This window comes from Typopeltis vanoorti, chromosome 16, assembly GCF_054136105.1.
Source record: "Typopeltis vanoorti isolate ZY-2024b chromosome 16, IOZ_Tvanoo_1.0, whole genome shotgun sequence".
Classification (NCBI taxonomy): Eukaryota; Metazoa; Arthropoda; class Arachnida; order Uropygi; family Thelyphonidae; genus Typopeltis; species Typopeltis vanoorti.
This window is the reverse complement of record NC_143564.1, coordinates 75142766-75169559: the sequence shown is the minus strand read 5'-3', so window position 1 is coordinate 75169559 and position 26794 is coordinate 75142766. Positions and strand designations below refer to the sequence as shown.

The window sequence follows — 26794 nt, the reverse complement described above, 5'->3', positions numbered from 1 at the left end:
ATCCCACTTTCAGTAACGAAATATTTATGATAAAAGGAAATACGACTAGTTCACTGCCATCTCTTAAAGAATGTTAACGGATTACCATAGTATACGTAAGTCATTTTTCTTTTCGAAACTCTTCTCTTTGCCATTCACAGAACTGACAGCTACAAACAAAAGAGACATGCGGTCTGTTTCTCTACTTGACACTTTTCTCGGCGTGTACGCTCATCTAGAAGGAGGACAGTGTAGAAAAGAAAAGGCAAATTCATCACACCACTAGAGGAAAGTTTCGAAGTAGAGGAAGGATATATTTCCTGGAGTATCCGAAACACGATCAACTAACTGCGTCTCCTGATGTCAGTTGTGTCGGCATGCGTTTCCAGTTTAAACGAACGGAAACTCCTTGCAGATTCAAAGGAGTCCGTTGATGCAATTGGTGATCGATAAACCTTGATGCAAAGGAGATAATAATGAACATCACTTTCATCTTTTAGAATGTCTCGGATACTCCATATCATTTGTGGAATGCAATTTGCACACATTGTATATTCGCTCTTATATTAGGATGTCTCACTAAAGTAATTTACGTCAAGAATTTTTCTACTTGCAATAATCCGAACCACATATCACATCCCAGCCAGCATTTATGGAAAAAAGAAATGCCTAGCTAATGGTTAGAGATTGGGAATTATGCCCTCGGTTTGGCATAATAGCATGAACAAGTTGGTAATAAAATAACTTGTTAATTTTATGTCTACATTTTCAGAAAGCATACAAGGAATTATGACAAGAATAACTAAAAGTACTGGACCGTAAAAATCTCGTGGATGAGACGAGAAACTGATATGACAGCATTAAAACTTGTATGCCTGAAGTAGTTGAAGCACCTTTGTGGAGTAGTGGAAACTACACTACATTTTGGATGACCAGTTATTGAATCGAATCCCGTCTAGGCTTTAAGGTTTTAAATCATTTTAAAAGCGGAGTTAAGCTCGACTCATACGAAAGTACAAGGTTGATTTCTCCTAGAAACCTGGAACATTTGTGAGCCAAAATCGTTAATCCTTTGAGAATCAATGCCATGTGATTACTCAAATTATTCTGTTTTAGAATTTACTTGTAAGTAACGGCTACGTGAGCAGTTGCAATTAACAATAATAATAACAATGGTAAATTTCAAATTTAAGATGTTTAGTATTTACTTCGGCATGCTTTCCTATTCCTGTAGCACCAGTGATCTTGCTGCTATATGTATCAGGTGGCAAAGTAAATGTTTCTACAGAGGCCTGAATGTATCAATCAAATGTGTGATTTTTATTCAGTTATTTGATATTGTTGATTCCGAATTTTGTTAATTTCAAGCAACTTAATTATGTTATTTGATCTGTCCTGGTTATAAATCTGGTTCTTCTTTCTTCTACATTTTGTCCATTTATGTGCACAGATGCCCGAATCAATGATATGAAGTAAACTTAAGCTTAATTTTTGCTGATCAAAAGTTCGCTTTATAACGTTAAAGTAGAAAATTTGTGCATTTCTCATAGCGAATTAGCACTTTTTATGTATTATATTTTCATTATTCATGCAATGGTCATTCATAAGGGAAATAAAAAAAAACGCAAAAACATTCCATAAATTATACAACGGGTTTTGGTTTCTCTTAAAACCGCAGCGTGACATTTCATACCAATCAAATATGACTTTCTCTGAATGCAAAAACCAATTACCAATAATTGCAGACAATGGCTTTCGAGATGAGAAAAGTAACGATCCTACACATTCTGTGCATTACAATTACGGTCGATTAATAGGAATCTAAATTTAAACTTTTAAATCGTACTCAAATATAACTGGTAATAGACAATCGATACTTAAATATATCACGTAGAATATGTTAGACAATGAGTGGATCGAAGTCATTAAACTGAGAAGGCTGAATAAAAAAAAATAAAGAATCTCATCATAAAACATCGTTATGCTAAAAATTCAGCTTTTCAATGGAATGAATCTTTACTATTTTATTGACTCAAGTACCTTTTAAGACTTTTTTATTCGACTTCTTCCTTTATCAATATTATTAAACTGAGAAAGAACAGTCTCCCCCAAATAAAAGAAAACCGAGGAAAGTCATACAGTATAAGTATTGGTAAACCATTTAACTGCCTATTAAAGTACTGTTACCTCAAGTTTCTGACGAATTACGAACCCCCCCCCGAGTCAATTTTTCAAGATGAGACTTGATAACTTGGAAAAGAGTGAGCGGTCAAAATTGTATGTCATTTCCGATCCACTGGCTTACAGCGAAGAGAGGGGAAAAACATGAGAAAAAAGAGAGAAAGATGGAAAGAGAGAGAGAGAGAATGAAGTAGCTGTACCTTAGTGTGTTATTACTAACCCTGAATTTCCACTAAGGAGAAACTCCGCTGCTCGTCAGTGCCTTCAATCTTCCGGTTTCCGCACACTTCCTGATCACCCCCTCCCATCTAACGGCAGATGCTCCTGCATCATCGTACTTCCTCACTGGCTTGAAGACAGCTGGAGCGTCAGTAAAAGCGCTTTTTCGTTCGAAGAATCCCTCCCAAGTTTCTTTACAAATTTCAGGGATCACCTTCACAAGTCTAATGATGCATATAACGGAGTGGGATGCGAATTACTATGAAATTCCATAGATAAACACCTGGTTTTTCGGGATCGCTTGTGTTGCTTGCCTCTCAACCTAATGTATTCGAAAAGATCTCGAAGAAAAAAAAAAAGAAATTTCAGCAGCTCAAACCGGTAGCGTCTTGCACGAGTTGGTACCATTGGGAGAAAGCGGCACTCTGCTACTCTCGGCTGGAAATTACACGCCTGGAATCGGAAACGAGAACACACTTGAAGGGTTTTAACAGTGTTGTTAAAGTTGACGAGGCACAACACTCGTCGACATTAACTTAACTGAAGTTGCAGCCTGGCAAATAAATTAAATGTAGGTTGTAAAAGCAAGTACTTGTTTTGAGAAATATTCGCAAACTTGTTGCTGAATATATTAAAGCTCTGAATTTGTTCCTGTATATCGCTACGCTCTTTTAAAACTAATATAAGCAGAATAGCTCATTTTTGTCTGCAGCCTAATCATTTCTTTTTCAAAGTTGAGTAATGGAAACCTCTTAGGAATTCCTATTTTTGGAGATAAAAGTAATTACATCTAGATATGAAGACCAAAGGTGAAATTGAGCAGTCGTCATTTCGTATTAAAATCACAAGTAACATTTACAATTGAAAAAGAAATAAAAAAATCTAACGTAGTTGAAAACTTCATTCTGCTGACTTCTTCAAGGAAGCAGTATTTTAATTTAATATGCAATTGTGATTATAATCAAAAGAAAAGAAAAAATGTTATGTCTGAATATGGCTTTCAACTTCTAATTTCACTTTTTCGAGATTCTTCGTAATCACCTGCAGCTCAAACCGATAGCGAACAAGGCAGTGTTGTGTTCTCATTTTTATTCCATTAACTTCTAATTAGATTATGTGTTATGACCAACTTCACTCACTGCTTGGTCATCAAGGTCATCTCAAAACTAATCTTTGACGAGGTGAGGATAATCTATTTCACTTGAATTTTAGTACTTTCCTCTTCTTCTTGCAAACGAACATCCTTAAAGTGATAATACATAGATCAGTTCAGACACGATCACCTTTGTCATCTCCAGTTGAGATTTAATTCCCGTTGTTCCTGGTATATATCAACATATTTGTGGTTTCTTCAACCTTCTAAAACTTCTCTTTTGCTGCAAATGCTATTGTTTCAATACATCTTATTTTTGTGAACATCTCTCAACCTTAGAATATTATTCTCATATTTGAAAATCGACATCAAAAATCTCGGTGGAAAGAAAACAATTCGGTTAATTAGTTGACAACCTATCCTCTCACAGACTCAATCTTTATCGGAATTTTTTTTTCTTTAGGCTTTTTATCCATGAACTTCTGTAAGCACTGCTCATGTGAATTAGAATTCATCATTACTCCAACTTGATATCCGATAATAATGTTATCAGTATTTAATCATCATCCTTATACAATCTATCTTGAAATCTCCCAAACATAACATTTTCTTACGTTTTTCATTTCTCTCTGTTCTCTGGGAACAGCCTTCCTCATTCAACATCTCCATAGAATAGGATTACAACCTGCGTCTGTACAAGAAAAACGTCAATGGATACCATCTCACTCCAGCATTCTGGCACTCACACACAGTTCTAAAGTACTGTAGGTTACAGCGTTCGTTTTATAATTAATATAAGTGTTATACGAGCAGTAACTTCACATAGAGCATGTACAACTTCTTGATCTTCCACTGCCTAGTTTTAAACCTGTTATGTAATATAATTGGTTTAAAATTATAATATTCAATGCTCTGCTTTTAGATGAGTTAAATTCCTGCCATATATTTTTACTCTCTTACAACCCTTTCTTTGTATCGTACCACTTAGTAAATGTACCTAGTTAAGCATTCATAGGATGGTAACTGATCGATCCTTATTATACATATCCCGAACACATGTTTTGTGCCACTAGATAATACATGAGTAGGAAAGAACAAATAAGCTAAGTAATTGCGCATTTAACATATCCCAGAACAATCCTGAGCAAAAGGACCGACTCGGAACAGATATCTTTACTTTTGGGATGAACAACAAATTAATATTTACGCGGTCATAGTACGCATCAAGTCAATTCTAGTAGTAAATAAGAAACAAAAGGCACCTTTGTGCATTAAATTATTCCCGTTCAGTTAAACATGTGTCATTTCTGCACTCTTGCAAACCGAGTTATTAGGGTGGAAACCATTAGATGCTGTTGGATCTCCTCTTACACAGACTTCGTGGAACGTTACGGTAAAGTGTATTACCGAGCCATTAAAATCCATAATATGAGTGTCCATTAAGTCGAAGCTACTGTGGACCGAACCGTGCTTCTCGGTAAGGAGTACGTCAGTGATGTTAGGCGAATGATCAGATTAGTCCAGCCAGAAATGTTAACGTCTTGTGTTGCGCGCTTGTCTTGTCGAATTTCTTAAAGTAGGATTCAACATTGCCTTTGTTTGGCTCCTTTCATTCATTTGTAGAAATTTTCACTTACGACACATGAAATGCAGGTTAAGTGTTTATTTTTGTAACTTATACAGGAGTAATAATATTATCTTCCTTATCTAATTCAGATAGTCAAAAACAAAAACGAAATTCATCATTCGTATCGATTTGAATGTTTTCAAATAGTGGGGAAAATATGCAATGGTAAACTGTACAAAATGCATCGAGTACACATTGCTCAAAATTAAAATTTTTAATTTTAATTTTGAGCAATGTGTACTCGATGCATTTTGCTTTTCTTTTCTTAGGGGACACCACCAAGAGGGAAAGAAAACCCCTAATTCCTTACTTTTCGGTATTTGCATTTCTTGGTGTACGTTTTCAAGAGAAAATAACGCTAGGACGTTGCTAACATAACATTTATTATGTAAGTGTGGATTATTTATGATATGAACGTGTAACTGCACTCGTTGCTATGGTTACCTGAAAACTACGCTGACCTGCGAAATACCATAGTGATGCAGTGGGTCCCAAACAGGTGAAGCATTAAATCGATTCGCATATTATCGGTGCGGCGCAGTCGGAGCATTTAGCAAGCTTACCTTGTTATTTCAAATGTCACGGAATACCGGGAAAATACGTCATTCGTGAAAGAATAAGTTGAATAGACGCAGAAGAGATGCCGAAACAATGGAAACACGTTTTGCAGGTGAAAGAGAAATACAGCTAAACAAATACAAACGGAAGTTTGCAGTCGTGTCAGTCGATGACGACTTGAAAAAGTTTCTCGTCGGATTATCTTCACTTCGGTAATCGATTGCATTTCTGAATACAACGCAGTGAAGCATTGATAATATATTCTCCGGTTTTTTTTCCATTGTTTAACTTTTGTATTCGCCTGTTTTGCATAAATTTAGAAAACGCACTTCTAGCATAGAACATAACTTGTGACGTAATCTTATAATAATTCACATTTATTTCGATCGTAGTCACAGTGAGAGAATTTCTTAAACGAAATCTTTTGAATCGATTAACTTGCGAACTAAATTATAGTACTATTATACAAAAGTATCGCTTGAATAATTTCCTACCCAATTAATAATAATTAGATGAGAGGCTTAAGGGTAATCGATTTGTATGTAAACTACTCTTAAACACATTAAGCAAAGTCCGATACTCAGTATATGGGATTATTATCGTGTCATCATGATGGGGGGGGGGGGGATATGAGTCATTCTTTGGAGAGATGAGAAGGCATCACATAAAGAGAGAGTTTAACTTCCACTCGTGCTAATCTGCTGCCTATGGATCGTATATTCTCCATCCGGTTTCATCTGTTGTGCAAAAAACGGAGGTCTGGGTGAAAGAAAATCCTACATCTCAGCATGAAAATTTAGCTAACACACCTCTCCCGTAAAAGAGCCATATAAAGGCTCCTCGAGTCTTTGACAGAATTTGCTACAGGTTCTATATTTGCGTTTCCATCCGAAGCACAAATATCGTTGTTACTGAGCTAGAATATCTGCTTATAATTACAAGATGGGTATTATTCTTCTACTAGTTTTGTATTTTATTAGTGTGTTCAATTTATTAGGTTTTGATAACACAACGCTTGGCCTTAGACATTGTGTTATCATAAGATGCCTGCCGACACTTCCACATGTTTTAAAGTAAGTTAAATCTCATGAGATTTCAAATTCCAGCTTGTTTACATCAAAGTTTTCATACGAAGCAAGGCCCTCAAAGGAATTGAGCCTTGCCTATAAACCTAGATTTACTAGATACGCATTTTAATAACACCATGAAACTAATATTGTTTAGACAATGTTATTTTTTTAATTAAAATATAACATTTTAAAAATATAGCAACTGGATGTCTAAAATATCTGTCAGAAGTATATTCAGACTGCTGCAGAAATTCTGAATTTCATTACTGCATATAATCAAATACGGAATTAGGTAGTCCGAAGAAAGCAAAATTAAGTGGACGCGATGCAAGGATTATGCACGTAATCTTTGGGTGAAGTTATAGAAACTAACGTCTTTGGCTAGTTCACCGGCTTTAGATAGATATAAAATCTTTTTACTAGACAAGAATTCGCATGATTTGCGTTTGAGCAAGAGTGAAGTTTAGCACTTGCAATACATGCTTTTTTTAACTTGTTGCGAGATGCTGTAAAAGATGGTTTATGTGTTACTTTATCAAGTTACTTTGATATTCTAAATGTTTTTCTTCATCTGACCTTGCGCAATTATCTGACAACCTAAGCTTGGCTATCAGTCGTAGATTTTGAAAGGAATGGTAATCGAGCAATGGGATTTTTTTCAGTTATTCGGTCAGAACTAATGAATCCGACATAACGGCATATTTGAAGAAGTGGTCACGAAAAGGTCAAGCATGTTAGAAGAATGACAAGGATTATCTGGCATGCCGGTGATTGGTTAGTTTACGTAAATTGAATTGAATTTTTCATTCATATTCTCATTCATCCACATTCAAAATAATATGAATATCATCTTTTGACGCTAGTTAAGAACTCCATGCAACTCGATATTTTCATTCCGCATACAACTAGCCAGAGCACACTCAATTAACAGACAAAAATCACTGTGTACATGGCATATTATGTAGACGGTGGATAGCGGCTTAGCCTGTAGGTGAATGATTAAATAATGTCGGCATTACATAGGTTCGTAAGAGTTCTACTGAGTTGATCTCAGTATTCGGTCTACCTGCATTCTGCTACGTTTGGTCTCACAGAGCACATCTCATAGATTTTCAGCAGTTCCATGAATGCTTTAACAACTAACGCTACAGCAATGTTGACGAATTCTTATCATGACAAGTCGTGGTAAAGGCATAATTGCATATTCACCTCCTCCATTTGTCTCTGCTCGTCACGTATGCTTATATTTTCAGTAGCTTTTCATTTTATATTACCAAATAAAAAAAAAAACATTTATTTATGTATAAAGTATACCGTAAGGAAATATAGTGCTTCGTAAGATTTTACTCTTGTATTAATGGCCTAAATGCAGCATCCAAGTCCTATTATTGTATCAGGTCATCAAAACACCCTGCATACACATTTAGTAGACTATCAAAAGATTACTTGAACATCGATAAAGAAACGTTTGTTTGAAATTCATAACATTCTGTTATCAGTTTCATGTAATCTTCTAAAGCTACTTTGTGCCCGAATCATTAGAAATGATGAGTTGCAATTCTTAGTTATTAAGAAGAGGAGTTATGCATACTAAACTGCCCTTATCTTCCATGTTAGGTTATCCATTTGCATTTCGAGGCATACACAACAATACCAATCACCTTTCTTCCTTTCCACACATACAAGAAAACATCAGTAGCAGGCAGTAGAAAGTATGGCACCTACCATAACTGGAAAATTTTTCCAGTGCTTGTTTTGACTCGACGAAATTATACAAACTAATCATGAACACTGAAATTGCATCAACTTAAATAAAAGTGAAATACTTCATCTCTTCGTAAAATATAAATATCTTTCGAAGAGAATAAGACATTGTTTCCACGCTATAAACTTGAAAAACTTCCGATCGGATTTTACTCTGGTTCAATACTTTTTACTTGCCATTTCAGCTATTCCATCTCTGGAATATTCCATTTTCATCCTCGTTGCCTAATGCCCTTCATTTCGTTAGACAAAATATAATTCAACCAAGCTCATGCTTGGACGTATTGGACATTGGAATTGTAACTCTGGAATCTGACAATTTTACTTCCGCTGAACCAAGTTAGCTATCTGAACGAATTTTATCTCCAAAATTTAGCACTTTCTTCTCGATAAAAAAAAAAAAAACTGTTTCTCTCACAAACAAACCTGTTTTTGATCGGGCGGGGGGGGGGGGTTGTATAATTTTTTTTTCTTTTTATCACGCCGCTGCACAAAATGCAATTTATTTCAAGTTCAATTCCTGGACATAATTTAATTTCGTCTAAAAATTAGATAAGTTTACAAAAACAAAATAAATTAAAATTGGTTGTTTCCAGTTAACGAAACAAATGTTAACAACTGAACACACATTAATAAACTACGGATCGAGATTAATTCTTTAACGGATTTGCTTCAAATCGATGATAAGATGAATTTAGGAGTACAGAGACCATCATTCGGATTATCAACTTTCAAAATACAATGTATCCCGGTAACACATAATCAGACTGCTATTTATTATTCACTTCAGCATTGTTATATCTTTAGGTGTATTACAGAAGATGTTTGTATCTACAGCGTGATCACTAAGCTCTCCTTTTCACTATCAGTCACAAGTTAATGCACCCTTTAAAATAATTACAAGACGATCCGAATCACCAATTCGAATATTTCTTTCCTATTTGTATCATTTCGTAGCAGTTAATGACATCCTACTTTTCTTGCCGTCAAGAAGTTTCTTGTTCATGTATCCGAACAAAGCTGTAAGAAATGAATTCAAATTGGTTGTGAAGAAATCGGGTTTTTGAAACGGTGCGTTCTACGAAACGCGCACTTTTCATATGCTGCCTCATTGCAGCTTAACGTTTAACGTAATTTCAGACAGACTTCTTAAATTATATTTAGTAAACAAAAATACTGAGTGAGAAGAACATTGAGGGCAGGATGCTTTCCAACACCAGTGATGGAATACAAAGGTAACGTATATTCCTTGCACGTATAAAGAATGCACGTAGAAGGGGAAAGAATGTTCACTTTAAATTGCGTATCTGAAACTGCAGTCTTTGCCATGTATCTTGGAATCCAGCATCTACGCATTTAATATATAAGAATAGCGATGATTGCGAAACAACCTCCGTTTCCTTAAAATAAAGGGGGGGAGGGGGGATACGCATTTATTCCTTTAAAAAGAAAAGCACAGAAATCGTTGCTTAAGATATACCAGATCACCGTTTAAAAATATTTAAATAAGAGTTTACAAAGAAACGATGTATATTAAGTAAAATTGCCCAAGAGCCAAAACATCATGACCACCCACTTAACAGCATCTTTGGCATCTTCTAGCAGAGATAACACAATTCTTGCTGGAAGAGTCCGAATTCATCCTCCAAAACAATCTCCAAAAACAATCTGATGTCCAGGCCCTCCTCTAACATTTGCGGGACCCGTTTTCAGCTAACCGTGTAGTCTGGTTGGCTGGAAATACGCTGAATAGTCAATGTTTTGGATCACAATTGTATGTTTTAAATTTGTATTTTTGGCTGTTTAGCTATTTATGATCAGGAATTAATCACTAGCGATGAAGCAGGTGATGTTCTTCAAATATTGAAAAGATGGAAGCACAGGTCTCGCATTAAGCGATTTTATTGGCACGTTTACTCGAAATGAGATTGACCAAACTGGCCATTTCCAGTAAAATTAATTCATCGCCAAGTACAAAATTAGATTACATGGCTAATGCCAGTTTCACCTACTTAGAATAATACTGCCATTACGTATAAGCTACTGCTATAAATGGGTTATTATGCTAGTTTAGCAATGTAATGGCCAGAAAAAAATGTTTTACTCGATACATAAATTAACAAACTAGCTTAGTACTTATATGAATAGTGTTTCCTATACAATTAACAACGCTCGCAATTAAATGCAGTAAATAGAAAAATACATCCGTTTAATTAAAGTTTATTAATAAATTAAGCAGGCACGCCCAGAAGGGAAAACTTTGTTGTCTAGGGAACTGGTAGATTTCTACCCAGCAGTTAATTATTACTAAACAAAGCAGGTGTCAACTGTACTTAAAATCGAAATCCTTTACTCAAAAGTCTCCATCAAAGTTAGTGCCGACAGGGCTGAATATTAATACTCTTGAATTAACATTGTCCTCGTAGAGTAACTGAAAACATTTGCATATCAAGAATAATAAATTATTTTCATTAACGTGTGTACATTTTTTTCACCAAAGGGGATTTCTCACCGCTCGAAGTGTGCCGGCCTGACTTTAGCAGGCCGGCACACTTCATGAAGATTACTCGAAAAATATTAATCCTCCACATTGTTCGTTTAATCAAGAAAAATATATTGAAAAGGGTTTGAACATTTGAGTATAGCTGCATAAACACCATTCCTTGTTGGCAAAATGTATTTTTTTTTTGGTTTGGCACTAACCAGCCTCGTTATCGTCTCTATCCACAAATGATATTTTAGTGGATCAAATGTAAAAGTGAATGATAGACATGAATCTTGCGTGATGGAGGTACAAGTGTCCAGCGCGCTATTGGGAGTTACCGTTATTCGAAAATATGAATGTCAGCAGAGAATGCAAAGCGGTTGCGAAGTATTATCATACAGACAAAGCACAAAATGTAAATGATCTTATAGTGCAGCAATACAGTTCTCAGAATTTGCAGCGTTTCGTTTCCCATAAATCACCGCTTCGTGGTTAAGAAGATGGCGACCATTGCTTTTTTTTTTCCTGCGGCAGAAGTTGAACTTCGTCGTAGGGAAGTTGGTGTGATACTAAAGCATGAATGATCGTTTGAGCTTTGACTCGAAATGGTACCTCCATTCTTAGTTACAATTATTAAAATAAAATCTTTCCCTTCTGTCTGTCTCTTGAGAACAACTCGGGAACAATTCCATTTCTCTACACTTTGTATTCTAGTGTCAGCTGTGTCAGACAGGGAATACTGCCTTGAATTACTGGGTTGCTGATTGACGCATCATGAAATTATATCTGTAGTGACATCTACTTGTACCTGACACATTCATGATGAATAAGGAATCCACACGCACGATCTTCAATGTGTATGCTAACGTTGGCTTCCACCGTAATGTTGCTCATCGAGATTGGCTTTCCTTTGATGATCTCTCGAGCAAATTGTCTGTCAACAGACACACCTCCATAAATGTTTGTGAATTTCTCCTCTATTTTCTCCTCATCCTCCAGAAATAATCAACATTTTTGCAATAATGAGACTTGCCATTTAACGGCACCTTAGCAACTAGCTAATTCAGTAATAACGTCAAAAATTTGATAAAAGTAAATAACGAAATTGAATAATATACTAACTGACAACACAGCGCAACAAACTGTCACATTTTTCCAATAAATGTCCGGTTAAAAATAAGCATGGCGGTTTAATTAAGCCTTGTACCACCGTGTGCGAATAGCAAATTACCACATCAATACACATTTTACATCCTCCAACATTACTGACATTTATAGATTTTAGTAACTCCAAATAAGATACGATGTGCAATTTTTCTTAGCAGAAATCAATGAGGAGTGATTCCTTTTGATTGTTGTCTTCTCCATATAAACTGAAATAAATCAATGTGACTTGCTATCTTCTTTCTTCCCTGCCAAAACCCATGTAATTCATCTGGGTGATTGATTAGTTTTACGTAAACTTCACCTTAGGCAAAACTAAACCGTAAACAAGGTTTGTAACTTTAATTTTTTTTAATGTTGAGACTAAACGAACTCCTTCAGGTTTACAGTTTTTATAGTCAAAGGTAATGGTGACTAATACGTTTTTAAAACAATTATTCTAAATTCTTTTGCAGAAAAGTCTTTGTAGTTTCAACGCTGTTGGCAACGAAGTCTGTGAACGTTGTTTTAATAAAATACCCAATGGTCTTCCGTTTCATCTGGCAGGCTTTTTACAAAAAAATAAAAATAATAAAGTTATCTACGTAACGTTTGTGAAACCGCTACTGAACTTTTGACGATAAGGTGTTGCAATGCGCCAGAGCATATCATCATCCATCATTTAATCCATTTATTTTCTGCATTTCATATTTTTTTCCATTTCTTTTGCGTCTTTTCTGCAGCGCTATTTCCAATTCGTGTTTCCGTGGAGCAAGATGTTTTATTATGTACTGAATAAGCAGTTACAATTCATCTCATTTCCACTTTTGAGCAACAATATGTATGTAGGTACCTTGTTGGTACCTTGTTGGGCTCTTCTTGTACAGCTTGCATTCATTGGAAGCGCGGTGCTTAGAAAAGATTATAACTGCCTTTTCCCCCATCGATTCTCTGAAAGATGAAAAGCTAACCATCTTTCATCTTTCAGAGATGAAAGATGAAAGATGAAAAGCTAACCATAAAGCTTTACATTAACGACATTCGAAGTTTTGTACAGGTGTTTTTTACTCATTGCCCACAAGCACACACAAATTTTATAGAGAGAACATGTTTGTTCATGAAAATGGCGCATGTACCAGGATAAGTAATTAAGCAAAAAAAAAAAAAAATGGCTGAAACATTTTGTCTATGTTTCCCTAGCATTATAGAAACTAAGATTCGTTCTCAATTAATACTAAAGATTTATATAACTACTTTATTTTGGTTCGCATATATATCGGTTTTGCAAAATACAAAGTTCTGTATTGGTCTAAATCTACACATCAACATGAGGGTTGTGCTATCAGCAATTAAGCAAATTATGAAAACCAGTGAACGTCGGTTCCGTTCACAAGGAGTATCCCCCTCTTCTTGAGGAAGAGGTATCACTGATAGGTCGCTTCTTCATTCAAAATCGAACCCCAAAAATCGAACCTTCTGAACTAATATTTTTGTTTAACTCTTTTACACACATTGATATTCGGATAACGACCAGCTCACCAGAGGCCTAAGTGAATGTTAATGATACAAAATATCTTAAGTGGTATTGAGAAGATAACCAAACAAATCCAAAGGTATATTATTCCACCCATGAAAAACTATGTGCTGGCAGTATCTACCATGATATGTAATGATGTGAATACCTATAAGTCTCATTTACATATACGTAAACATTTTACATTTAAAAACCTTTCCCTCTAGTTCGTAATCTTTAAAAAAATTAAAAGCTGGACTGAAATACATATTTAAATATTAGTACAAATCAATTTTATATGCCATTTTCCAAAATAAAGAATCTGAAGTATTAAAATCAAAATATTAGAATTGTAAGTCACATCATATATTATCTCACTTCAGAATGTTCTTTTTTTCTGTCATGTTACAAAAGTTGAGGAATATTTCCAATGAAGAACGTAGTGCCTCAATTTTGTAGAATGCATTTTAAATGTAAATATTGAATCTTATGAATATTAATTCAGTAAATATATAATGACAGTTATTGACTTCTTAGGAGTAGATTAAAAAGAAGGACAATTGAATGCACACCTAACTGAATCGAAAATAAGGCGATATTAGTGCAGTTTTGTTAACATGCATCGTGTTTGCCAAAGCATTCGTGTCAAAGGAATCATTTGCATTTACTACAAAGAATAGTTAGTAGACTAATGTTTCCCAAGGCTTTCTCATGGCACGCTACTGGAGTTTGGAAAGTTCATCTGTCCTCAGAAAATATAAAATATGACATTGTGGGATGTATACATAGAGAAAAAAGGGCTATAAACAATAAAAAAAATTAAAATTAAATTAAACGGCAAATGTTTAATTATTGTTTATTCGAGTTTTGATAATTTGCACATACAACCCACAAAAAATGCACGTTTAGTCCTATCAGGTTGTGTAACCGATATCAAGAAAGGTTTCTCGTGTAAACCTGTAGTACATTAATACCGTAGGTGGGTTAACGATGATTTTGCCAATTTTTTTTATTAATTTTATATATTTATATTTTTGTATATTTTACATAGTTCGTAAACTGTTCTATAGACCAAATATGGGCATTTTTCCAAGCCACTTCAGGCCTCCAAATAAACGGGGGGGTCTCGACGGCTGATGAACTTCTCCCGCCTAAATGAAATCAGAAAAATCCAAGCCCACGACGGGATTTGAACCCGCATCCTCTTAGTTGGAGAGCGGATACACTAACCATTTATTTAATTCAACAAATATAGACGCATAATATACATGGAGAAAGACACAAAAATATAATAAACTCGAGTCCAGCTATATTTGTTATAGACTATCAAAATAAACAGTTTTATTTGCGTATATGCCTATAAAAGGTTTTTTTTTCTGCCCGTCCGTACACAAGTTACTTCGGTATCCTGGATGGAGTTATTACTTAAATTTGGAAACTGTTTGAATTTGAAATCATTACAAAGCTCTAATGAAATCATTCCATTTTTTTTGTTTGTTTCAGTTGGCCCATTTACAGGAGCACAAATGAGAAAAATGTGTCGAAATTATATATTGCAATAACTCCCTTCCAACTGGGTGAAATTAGTAAAACTCAGATGTAGGACACAATAAGATGAAGTCTATATGGTCAGTTTATCGATTTGTTCACAAACTCATCAACTAATATTAATTCCACAATGTGTGAGTGGAATAGAATGAATTAGTAATTTAGATTCTCTATTAAAATCTGTGTAATTGTTTCAGTGGGGTTATTTCTTGTGACAAAATCAGGCAAACTAACTCATAGCATAACGTGGCAAACGTTATGCTGCATAAGATTTGATAACCTCACCGGGATTCTTTAAACTAACTACTCGATACACTTCTTTGAATACCTTGGTTGATTATCAATGATAGTTCTAGCTTAACCAACGGAAATGAAGACCGAAACTTTGTATTATCATACGCTATTATACACAAATAGCTATAACAGGTAATAAGCTTTGATGTTAGGATTTAATACTTCTTATTTAATCCAACGGACGCACTATATCAAACAAAGTTTTGTACAGATAAAGTCATTTAGCACAACACCCTGCTCACATTCTTCAAAAATGTGTGCTTTTATTGCAAAAAATATGGTTTTCTGTGCAGGATGAAGACAACTAAGAAGCAATAGTTATTAAACTAGTCTTCTTCACGACTACTTTAGGAAAGTTTTTCTTCTTTTTTGTTTGTTATAATTCCATTTTTACTGGAATTATAACAAAATAATTTGTTTTCGCTATAACTGGACTATATTAATGACACTATTAGGTAAACGAAAATCATGGACACAATACATACACTAAATGGATTTAGGCTCTAATGGTCTGATAATGAATGCCTTTAACTACACAAGAAAGAAATCATGAAACACCTTTTTTATGACTGACTGCATGTTTAAAAAATTTGGTTCATATCCATAAATAAGGGTCATATCACATGCATACTCATTTTTAATATGTTGAACATGCTGCGTCTCATAATCCATTTCATCCATGGAGGGATTATGAATGAATTAATGAAACTAACTTTTGAGATGCTTGAAAGCCACTTTAGTTTTCTTTAAGTATGTGCTAACATGTCTATTAGTTTCATGTAAAGGCGTGGCGTCAGCTTTTTCGTTGTGATTTGATGTCTTGTGTGTTTGTTGGTATCTGGATTAATATTTTTCGTGGTTAGTTAACAATTATACACATTTCTGATAAAGATATTGAATGTTATAGTTCGTACCCTTAAATATTATTAACTTTATTGGATTCTTAGTTTCCCCAAAACTCCGTAAACCAATAAAGAAACCAAATGTCTGACATTTATTGGGAATTTTGCATTTGAAACGTACCGGGAAATTCGCAGAAATGCCGATGAAATTAAAAAAGAAATTGGGAAATACGATTTTCTCTTCTTAGCTAATATTCAACTAAGGTTTGGGTTTAGTGTAAGGGTTTAGTGATTTAGAATTACGGTTATGAAGACAGAGTGTGTCTCTTGCACATAAATTTTCAAAGCTGAAAAATACCTTGCCACAGTGAAATTCCACTCAGTGGCTTTCAGGTGACAACGCAAAATTGGGCTTTTCAACTTTGTGAGTGCACAGAATATTAAAATAACTTTCAAGAAACTGAAGTACTGATGATCAGAAGTATTGTGTATATACAATATTTTACCTTTATTAGCTTCAAAATAATCAGAACAAGCATTAAAAATCTGGACATGAACAATCCTTAACAATGTGTGTGTGTGTGTGTGTGTGTGTGTGTGTGTAGTTTTTATGCGAATTCCACCCACGAAAGGTTGTAAACCTATTTTACATTAATAAAAGTACTTTGGGTGGACTAATGGTTATATAATCCAGAAATTCTGCTCTAGACCATTACGCTTTTTTGAAGCATTTTAGGTTTCTAGTAAACTAAGTGTAAACTTCATCTACTACTTGAAAACTTGCACAAACATCAAATATCACCGTGAGATTCGGACCCGCAATCGATTGACTGGCGAGGGTATGCTCTTACTCGAACAATCAAATTATACTTGAGGCAGAACTTAATACAAACTGTTCTTAGTCTGCAATTTTTCATCGAGTGAAAAGGTCTACACGTTATAAGAGTACTTCTCAAATTTCAAATAAGCGACTCAGTGGATTCTTTCCACTATCTACACCTACCGTAAGTTTGTACTAACTGCAGTACTCTCACCTATCCCTTAGTTCAGACGTTTAACCATATGCAAATCCCAATATGGCAGGTAAACTAACTTAAATAAAAAATAACCATTACTAAACTAATTTGAAGTCCGCACGGTTAGCCTAGTGGCTTTGCGCTTCGCAGTCATATGCCTGGATAAGGAGTGTCCTAGGTTCGATTCCTTCGCGTCGGAGACGTGAGGGGCTGAATGATCTTCAGCCATCGCCAAATTAGCCCGTCTCTTAGGCGTGGACAGTAGGGTTTTTCCCACAAGTTTGTCTGGGATTTTTCATCCTGCAAACCGGCCCAGTGAACACACAGGGTACAGAGATAGGATATAGTACGCAATGAGGGCAACGGAGAAACGATCTTGGTCATAGTCATTCCCTACATGATGGCACATAACAGCTGAAAGGCTATAACCACCAACCGAACTAATTTGAATATCACATTTTATCGACAAAGTAGAAACATCGCCATAAGGACTACTCAGACTTCGTGATTGCAATGTAGTAAAAATGTACGAAAAAATTAAACTGCTAAAACAGTTCAGTTCGTAAAAACAAAATAAACGAAAATATATAATGCAATTTATAATACGTTAAAGGTATCAATTTATTTTTTCTTCAGATTCTTAATAAACATCAAGACAACTTTATGGAGTTTCAGGAATTTTAATTACTAATGACTAATACGCTATATCCCTTCTTTCCGATTAAGATGTAAATAAAACCGAAATGAATTTAAGACTTATTTTCTTACCTATCGCTGAACATAATTATATTTAAATTAAGAACCAACAATTTTGTAAACAAAAATGACATTTGTATGATTCAAATCGTGCTTTAACATAAGTTTCTCAGATCACTTCATTACCGTGTGAGAATAACTGTTTGCTTTGCAATGCGTAATCTTTTCGATAAATTTCCTGATAATGTTATGATGGACATGGTTCGCATGAGACGTAATGAGCCCAACAGTGTTGCGCTATTAAGATGATTAATTAACGTCAGAAAGATAGTTCAAACTAATCAAAACTGGAAATCAATTCCTGGCATTCCCATTAAAACGTCCTACCGAGGCATCTCTCTCTAACCATCACCCATTAAGTTAGGCAGTGTGGTAAGTGAACGCGCTTGCATCTTATTTGACAAATAAGCATCCATAAAGTGAAGAGGAGCACACGAATTAAGAGTATCGGCCTGTTTTAAAACCGTATGTTCTTACTGCTTAATAACTTAAATATGCCTTTACGGAAATCGTTGTGAAGTTAATGAGATCGAAAAATGTATCATTACGCTGAAAATATTTGCTTCAAGTTAAGTAAATAAGAGTTCTTTGAACAGCGAAAGATCTCTGTAATTTATCCTTTTATCAGACCTCTACTTATAAGGACCAAAAGAAGAGGAAACAGTCGTCCATTAAAAATAGTTTATTTTCAGTCTGAGTGGAAAGAAAGGCTGGTTCTCTTCATACAAAATGCTCCAATCAGAATCGTGGCATTTTTCTGTGGTAAAGAAATATAAAATTCATATATGAATATGATTTTTCTTCAAGTTAAGATAGAAGTTTAGAATTTTATACACGTATAAAAATTGGACCACACATCATTTGGGTAATGGAAGCAGCATGAAAATTTTAGAAATGCAATGATTAGGAAAAACAAACTTTTATATCAGTTTTGAAAACTCGCGGTAGATTGTAAACCTCTAATCCGAACTGGTGGGCTAAGGGTTAGATAATTGGAAATGCTATTGTCGAGATGAACACAGGGTATTTTCTGAAAACTCTTCTTGACTTCATAAACCTAATACAGTTTACTGGGATCAAGAAACTCAGTCTTGTATATGCTGAAAATCAAAATATCATTTCACTCTGATAGAATGAAAACAATTTTCATCCTATTGAGTTTTAACAATGAATGCAATGTACCCATTAAATCTGAATCCTATCTCGAGCTAATAATTCGGAGAGAAAGCACGCTCCCCCAAATTCATCAAATAAGCGTAATGCAAGACGTGTAAGAATCTGAGATGCATGCAAGCAGTTGAATGTCTCTTTCAATCCTCGCCAGAATTATCGTCACCTCTATAATAATAAAATGTGGTTTTCCTCAAATAACGAAAGTCAATAATATAACCTCACTAACATTTTCACAAAAACGGAAAAGAGAAATTCCTGGGTATTTCCATATCAAAAAATGGTATTTTCTTCTTCTCTGAATCGCACGCATTTAAATTCCTTCGTACAGTTGAAAAATCGAACTTCATATTTTTGCCACTAGGATGTCTTCTGCTCCCTTCATGTAAGTGTCATCCTAATGACATTTCTGTCACGTGTTGTACGTTGCTCCACGTACCAAATATTGAAACTCCCCGTTTCGTCAGCATGACAGATAAGCCCCACGTGCGTGGGAGTCAAGAGATGAACAGAAAGCAGATTTCTTTGTATCTTCAATGGCCATTTGTTATCGCCATTGGTGTACGGAAAGCAATATCAACAGGTTAGATAACGGTTGTTTCGAACCTTCACTGTGGAAAAGCAGAGTTCTCGCACCGATGTAAAAGGAAAAGGAGAAAGAGGAGACAAGAAGGATGAAAAAGAAAAGATAAAATAACCGCACACACAAACACCAGACAAGCATAACCGATTACAAAAACGTAAAGTGGTTTTCATACATCAGTGTCATGCTGGTGGGATGTAACTAGTAAAACATCCTACCAGATAAGATTAATCATCGTCTTGGGTGCTGAAATGGCAGTAAATGCCCCAATCCCAGGGAGGGATGTTAGTGATTGGTTGTGTACAACCCACTAGAAAATGTTTCACCAATACATCATTTTATGAAATGTGGCAATCTGTGAAAGATAGAACTGAAAGTGGAGTAGGGGACACAGTTTAAACTGTAGTTCAGATCACTCCAAGTTGGTAAGGCAATTTATTTTATGGAAATTATTGAAAACTGAAAGAGTTTACTCTTAAATATGTTATATTTAAGTAGCCAGCAGTACTTTAACATCGATGACTGAAGACATTAATATATAAGCTGCCCGAGATTATAAGTACGCTTGTAATGCAGGAAATCGAAAATTCACTTTTGTACCAATGATGAAATTTATTAAAGACATTGTGTCAGCAAAACATTGTGTTTAACTCGATGGAATTATTGTGAACAATGTAAGCAACTGTTGTTTTCATATAATTAACAGTTGATAGAATTTACTGTTAATTATATGAAACATTTTCATCAACATGTAATAAATCTTTAATATTATAAAAATTGGTATTCTAATTTATCGGGAGAAGTTCGGCACGAAAAATTGCTTATGGAATCCTTTCATGGCAAGAAATACATGCACATTAATACGTTCATCCTGGGCTGCATTTACCAGCTCGATTTTAGGATCTTTATTTAAAACAAAAGAAAAAAAATGGGCTTAACAATATAAATTCTTCCCTTAAATTGCGATGAAAATAAGTCAAAATTACTTAGCAGAAATCAGAAAATTGCCTGATATCAGTTATGGAATAGTATACGTGTACAGGTAACTTCTAATGTAATGTTAGGTTTTTTTGGCTCCTGATTCAAATCCATTATTGGCAACCCAAAGGCATGATGTGTCAATCTTATACAGCTTCCATGTTTGAGCTACAAGGTCTTTTCCTCCCCCACTTGCAAACAACAACCTTTTGTGTCACTGTTTTCAGAACCATTTTATTAGCCGATATTTGTGACTGTTCTTACTATACTGTGAACAGGCAATAAATATCTGGTAGTTTCCGCTAGCAGTCGGAGGGCTAAGTTTCTTGAAGCAGAATGCTGGAACTTCCTCATGAGTATAACTTACGTTAATTAAAAAACACGGCCTTATAACTCGTATTATCGCTGCTGAGTTGGCATCTTTACTAGGGAATAGTATGATCCTTTAAAATATCAGTCTTGATGCATTGAAATAACTTACAAAACTCCAAATGCATTTTCTCCCTATTCAGAAATAATTTTAACACTTACCATATTATCACATAAAGATTGCCCAAAATGTAAGTTGACTTATTTTTTCATAATTCCGTTTAGTTGCCAAAGTATCCAAATATGAATATACCTATTCAAATTAAGTGGATATTGAATCCAACATTATTTGTTATCCTAATAGAGAAACTACAAGAGTTTCATGCCGAATATAGAGACTATAAAAGTTTCGGCGGATATAAGCGTAAGCTGACCTTACATGACAGGGCAACTCGTAGTAAAGATGGATTAAGCTCCGATCACTCTCCTTAGTATTTTCCCGTAATGTAAAACATCTCCTAGGACATGTATGATGTTATACATTATGGGGGGGAGGTCATTACCCCGGAGGTCTATATTCGGCATGAAACTCTTGTGGTTTCTCTATTCGGCTAAGAAGTAATGTCGGATTCAATATCCACTTAATTTGAATAATTTTGCATCGCCGAAGTGAAGCCTTTTGGCTCTATTTTTCATGAATATACCTAACTGAGGATCTCTGAGAATGAAAACACGCCTTAAGTGTATCTTCGTGTATCGCGACTTACTGCCATTACTGCTATAAAAACAATATCAAAAGTGCTTTAATTAGATCCACGCCACTTCGTATTAAAATTGCTATAAAAAATATGTGAAAGTGATCATATGTACAATGCTCGGGCGAATCATGCAGTGTTAATGTACTGTAATAATTCTGCCATAGGATATGTGTATATATCGTGGTATTTAGGTGTGGATATGTCATCATGAATTTTCTGATATATACCTTCAAAGGATATACAGGCTACTAAGATAGTAGAAGATTAAATTTTTATTACTAATCTTCTATCAACAAAGTTTCTTGAAAATTAGTCTATTACTTGTCGCTACTCCAATATTGTCATATCTAACATTTTGGTCTTCTAAGATAACTTGATCAATCCACTGAGATATTGTTGGTCTTCCTCTGGGTCGTATTCCTGCCATCTTGGAATCAAATACTTGTTTCGGTAAACTTTTCTCTCTCTCTGTTCACGATCAGAAATCTTAGATTAGTACTACATTCTTGAATACTTGCAATTTCAAACCTTATTTCCTAACATCATCGTTTTTAATATGATTTTTCATTGATGAAATCTGGTTAGGCCCTTACGTTTCGTCATTCAGGTGTAGGTATAGTAAGAAGAAAATCCAAGATGTTTATTGTAAGTTTAAAGATCTCTGGCACGATCAAGATTCTCTTAAGAAATCCCTTCTTTTCATAATAAATATGTTCACATTTTATGTTTATAATGGCTACGTAAACTGCGCACAGTTCTGAATGGATAATATTTGTTCATGTCATTTTCAGTGATTAAAAATCCTTAGAAATTGACTTATCCACTATAAATGTCAACACAGCTATAATATTGCTATGGAGAAGAAAATTCGTTGCAAATGTTTTTACGGGTCAATTAAAAAAAAAATTGATCAGCTGACATTACGACGAAGACTACCAAGCGAGTATATATCGTAACGTTAATTGCATGGGTATATTTTTTCCCTGAGGAGAACACAAAAGCATTCTGGGATTGAAATGCCAAGTTTCCATAATTTTATTAAACAATATGGATATAAGATATAAAATGCATCACGCCATTAAAATTAATATTTATACATCGGATGTTGCTTGTGTTGTTCATCTGAAAACGTCTGAAATCATTAAAATTCCGAGAGAAGAAATAACAAAGGACCAGAGACTTCTTTATTAATCCTTAATAGAAATTTCCTGGAACACAAAAACTCTGAGTCGACTGAGAACGTGGTCATTATCGTAAGTCACCATTCAGAAATAAATTCTCAAAAACGGACATGAATAAGAAATCGGAGTCGTCACTTTTGCAGAGTTTGTAGAAATTTCTATAATTTATTTCAATTTCTGTCGACAGTCCAAAAAATTAAAACAAAAACTTAAAATAATTCTCATCGAAAAGATTTGTCTTATGCAATATTTTGCTCTTCCCTTGGGACTTCCGTAATACAGGTCAACGATGTGTAGAGACGTTCCAAAAAGCTTAGCATGTAGTCATAAAACCTTGGAGCTCTATTAAAAATTACTATTAGTACTTCTCTTGTGGAACGGAAATTACATTTTTGTTTTGTTTTATTTTTTTTTGTGTGTGCGCGCGCGACGTTTACGACTGGTCTTTCCTCGTTCTTTATTTCGCTGATGAGAATTGCTTCCCTGTAAACGTTGTTTTGATGTACACAACTCCGTAGAAAGGATTAAGTCGCTGTACGACTTAAAACTGCGAAACTTGCATCCACGACTGTGTCACAATCATTCACAATAGATACTTCTCTCCTCCTCCCTCACACGCGCTTCTTTTCATAGTGGCTCTTTCAAACACACTTTTCCATAAGGTAGATGGCAACAGTTTCCTTCATTTCAGTCTTTGGAATGCGAACTACTCCTCAGCTTTAAAGAACAAGAACTGTCATATTTATGTTTTTTCTGTGCTATTCTGGAGCCATTCCATACTACACATGAATGAGAAATATTTCTAAAACTCGCTAATAATTTTCGTCGCTCAATACGCATCTATTTAAAAATTCTCAAATAATATGCTGCTGAAGTCTTTAAAACAAAATCATACCTCCGTTCTTGAATAGGTGTTATGAAATTATGCGTCAACGGAAAATAATCAGTATCTTAGCGAATAAGAAAGTCGACAGGCAGTTAATTCGGACATTTTACCGTTATTTATATGAAGCAGAATTCAGAATTACGAAGTGAATTGGACTGTTTTCAATTAGAAAGTTAATTTGTTTGAAAACAGAAAAAATCATTGCATGCACGGATAATACAACACGTTTATTAAATAATTAAAATAATTTCAATTAATTAGCTAACAGTAATGAATGAATTAAGTTTAGTAATAATTACTATTACCAAAATGCATGAAACGTTTTGAAACAAATTAAATTTTTGTGAATCAAAAGCACTGGAAGAAAGTTTACTGAGTTACTGCCTTCGGACTAAACAGCATTATAATTTGAAGCATTTAAGATCGATTGATGATTTATTGGTGGAAGGCCAGCAAAGTGCTTTGTGCCAATGAGAACTAAATTACATTGAACGTAATTCTGAATAGAAATAAGTCTATTAAAGAAAGTATTTTATACAGAAATTGGTTTTGTTTTGGAAAACCAACAAACAACCAGAAGTAAACCAAGCAGCTAAAGCTAACAGGCCAACATAAGTCTGTTAATTGCGTGTTGCTATTTTGAACACGAAACCGATTTGTCAGTTTCGTGGGATGGAAAAAAAAGTTTCCGAAAGGAGAGAAAATAAGGAACAGAAAATAAATATATCAATACAATATGTCTTTCTTATAATCTCATTTTTATCTCCCTTAATATAAGCATTAATATGAGTGCAGAATAGAAACATCTTCGATGGTAAGTTTGGAATTAGTAGCAGCATTTCAGTTGATGGTCCTTAAGGAATTGCTGTGAGTGGATTGAAAAGCCTTTTGCTGATCCTTCTTATATTTTACAGCGAGAGGACTTGGCAACGATAAGTCCATGTATCCAAACACTCAGAAGCTTTCACCTAACTTTTAAAACCTGATACTTCTATAAAGGTATTATCTTGTTTTATCGAAACTGTGTCTAAAATCTGTGCGATGCTTTTTGGCGAAAGGGATAACAGACATGGCTTAAATCCCTTTTAAGGAATGGAATTTGGGATTTTCACTTTCAACGAATGGAATGTTGAAGTATATGAGGGAATGGAAATATTATACAAAGTGCAGAAGTATAAATCGCTTGTGAAAATACTTCAAAAGAGAAATCACACAGGTATCATGTGATTGAATTCTAGAGTAACTACTATCAACACCCTGCAACCATATAGACTAGGGGTGTCCAACCTTTTAGCTTCCCCTGGGCCATGTTGGAAGAAGACAAGTTGTTTTGGGCCACACATAAAATACACTAACGATAGCTCATGAGCAAAAAACGTAGAATATATTTAAGTAATTTAAACTTCAGTAATTCCTGATTTTTTTATTATAAAAGTAAAAGACAAGACAGCAACATGAAATCAGTGAGATGTTTGACATTGTTTTTGAGAGACTAATGCTTCGATATTTGGTTCGATGGAAGTAGTTGCAATTCTCAGTGAGTTCTCAAGGTGCTCATCAGATAATTTGGTTCTAGTTTTATTCTTCGTGTGCTTCATCCATGAAAATAGCTGCTCCCAAATGTAGGTGCTTCTAAATAGCGATGACATGAATATGCATTATTGTGAAGCGAGGGATATTTTTCTCTGAGAAGATATATATTATAGAAGCCCAGTAAAGAGACATGAAATTTTTCTTTAAGTTGAATGTCAGATTGTAGCTCTATGCATTCCATTTGGAAATTGGCAGGTAATATGTTTATGTATCAAATCGAAAAGCAAGGCTGCATATTTTTCGTTGTTCACAGGACCGTGTTTAGCCAACGTGTCGAAATGCATAAAATTGTTTGCCTTAATTTGAGATTGCCATAGTTTCAGTTTCATTTCGAACGCTGTCATAGTTTGAAACATTGTATTGATCAGTTGGTTTTCACCTTGAAGACGCATGTTTAACTCATTTAAATGAGCGGTTAAGTCTACTAAAAATGCCAAATCTGTGAGCCAGTTTTCATTGTCAAGTTCTGGCACAAATTTTGTTTTTTGATTCCATAAACGACTTGATTTCATTTCGCAAATCATAAAATCTTTTCAACATTTTACCTCGACTTAACCATCTTACTTCCGAAAAGTAAATGATGACCACATAGTCAGCATCCATAAATTTAAGGAATTCCTGGGATTGGCGATGATTCAATCCCTTGGCCCTTATGAAATTTACAGCCTTAATGACAATCTGCATGACGTTATTCATCTTTAAAGCTTTTGCGCATAAATTTTCGTAATATTTCATCATACGTAAATTTTGGGAGGCAATTGCATCGTCTTCTATTAATTTTACAAGTCCATCTCTTTTACCCATCATCGCCGGGGAACCATCAGTAGCTATACCAGATATGTTCACAATGGACATAGAAAATCGCTTTAACGTATTTTTCACTGCTTCGTATAAATCTCTTGATTTAGTTGTGTCTTTTAATGGCACTAAAGAAGCCATTTCTTCAGTGATATTATATTCGTCATTAATACCTCTAATAAAAATTGCCAATTGGGATGTATTGGTAGCATCAGTACTTTCGTCTATCGCCAAAGCATAAAATTTTAAATTAGCAGCTCTACTCTCCAAACCTTTTTCGATAGATTTTCCTATTTCATCAATTCGCCTGGCTATAGTCTGGTGAGACGAACTGATTTTGGAAAAATCCCCCCCCCCTTTTTTTTTTTAATCAGGGCAAATTATATCTGCTACGCTTTCCATGCATTGCTTAATAAACTCACCATCGGCATACGGTTTTGATTTTTTTTG

At 34.7% G+C, this 26794-nt stretch overlaps 1 protein-coding gene across 1 annotated transcript; it reads right to left on the bottom strand.

Annotated features, from left to right (window-relative positions):
- Positions 1–1133: 1133 nt before the first annotated feature.
- LOC150098134 (general transcription factor II-I repeat domain-containing protein 2-like) lies at positions 1134–26485 on the bottom strand. The gene is made up of 2 exons (XM_090406268.1): positions 26111–26485; positions 1134–1271 (listed from the first exon to the last, which is right to left on the bottom strand). The coding sequence occupies exons 1-2, from the start codon at positions 26483–26485 to the stop codon at positions 1134–1136; spliced, it is 513 nt and encodes a 170-aa protein (XP_090262394.1).
- Between the last annotated feature and the right edge of the window lie 309 nt (positions 26486–26794).

Bases quoted from the DNA above. Each gene is read 5' to 3' on its own strand.
- LOC150098134 (XM_090406268.1), bottom strand. From the start codon at position 26,485: ATGGCTTCTTTAGTGCCATTAAAAGACACAACTAAATCAAGAGATTTA. The intron at 1,272-26,110 runs GTAAGATGGTTA...TGATACATTCAG, and splicing joins TCATCATTTACTTTTCGGAA to GCCTCTGTAGAAACATTTAC.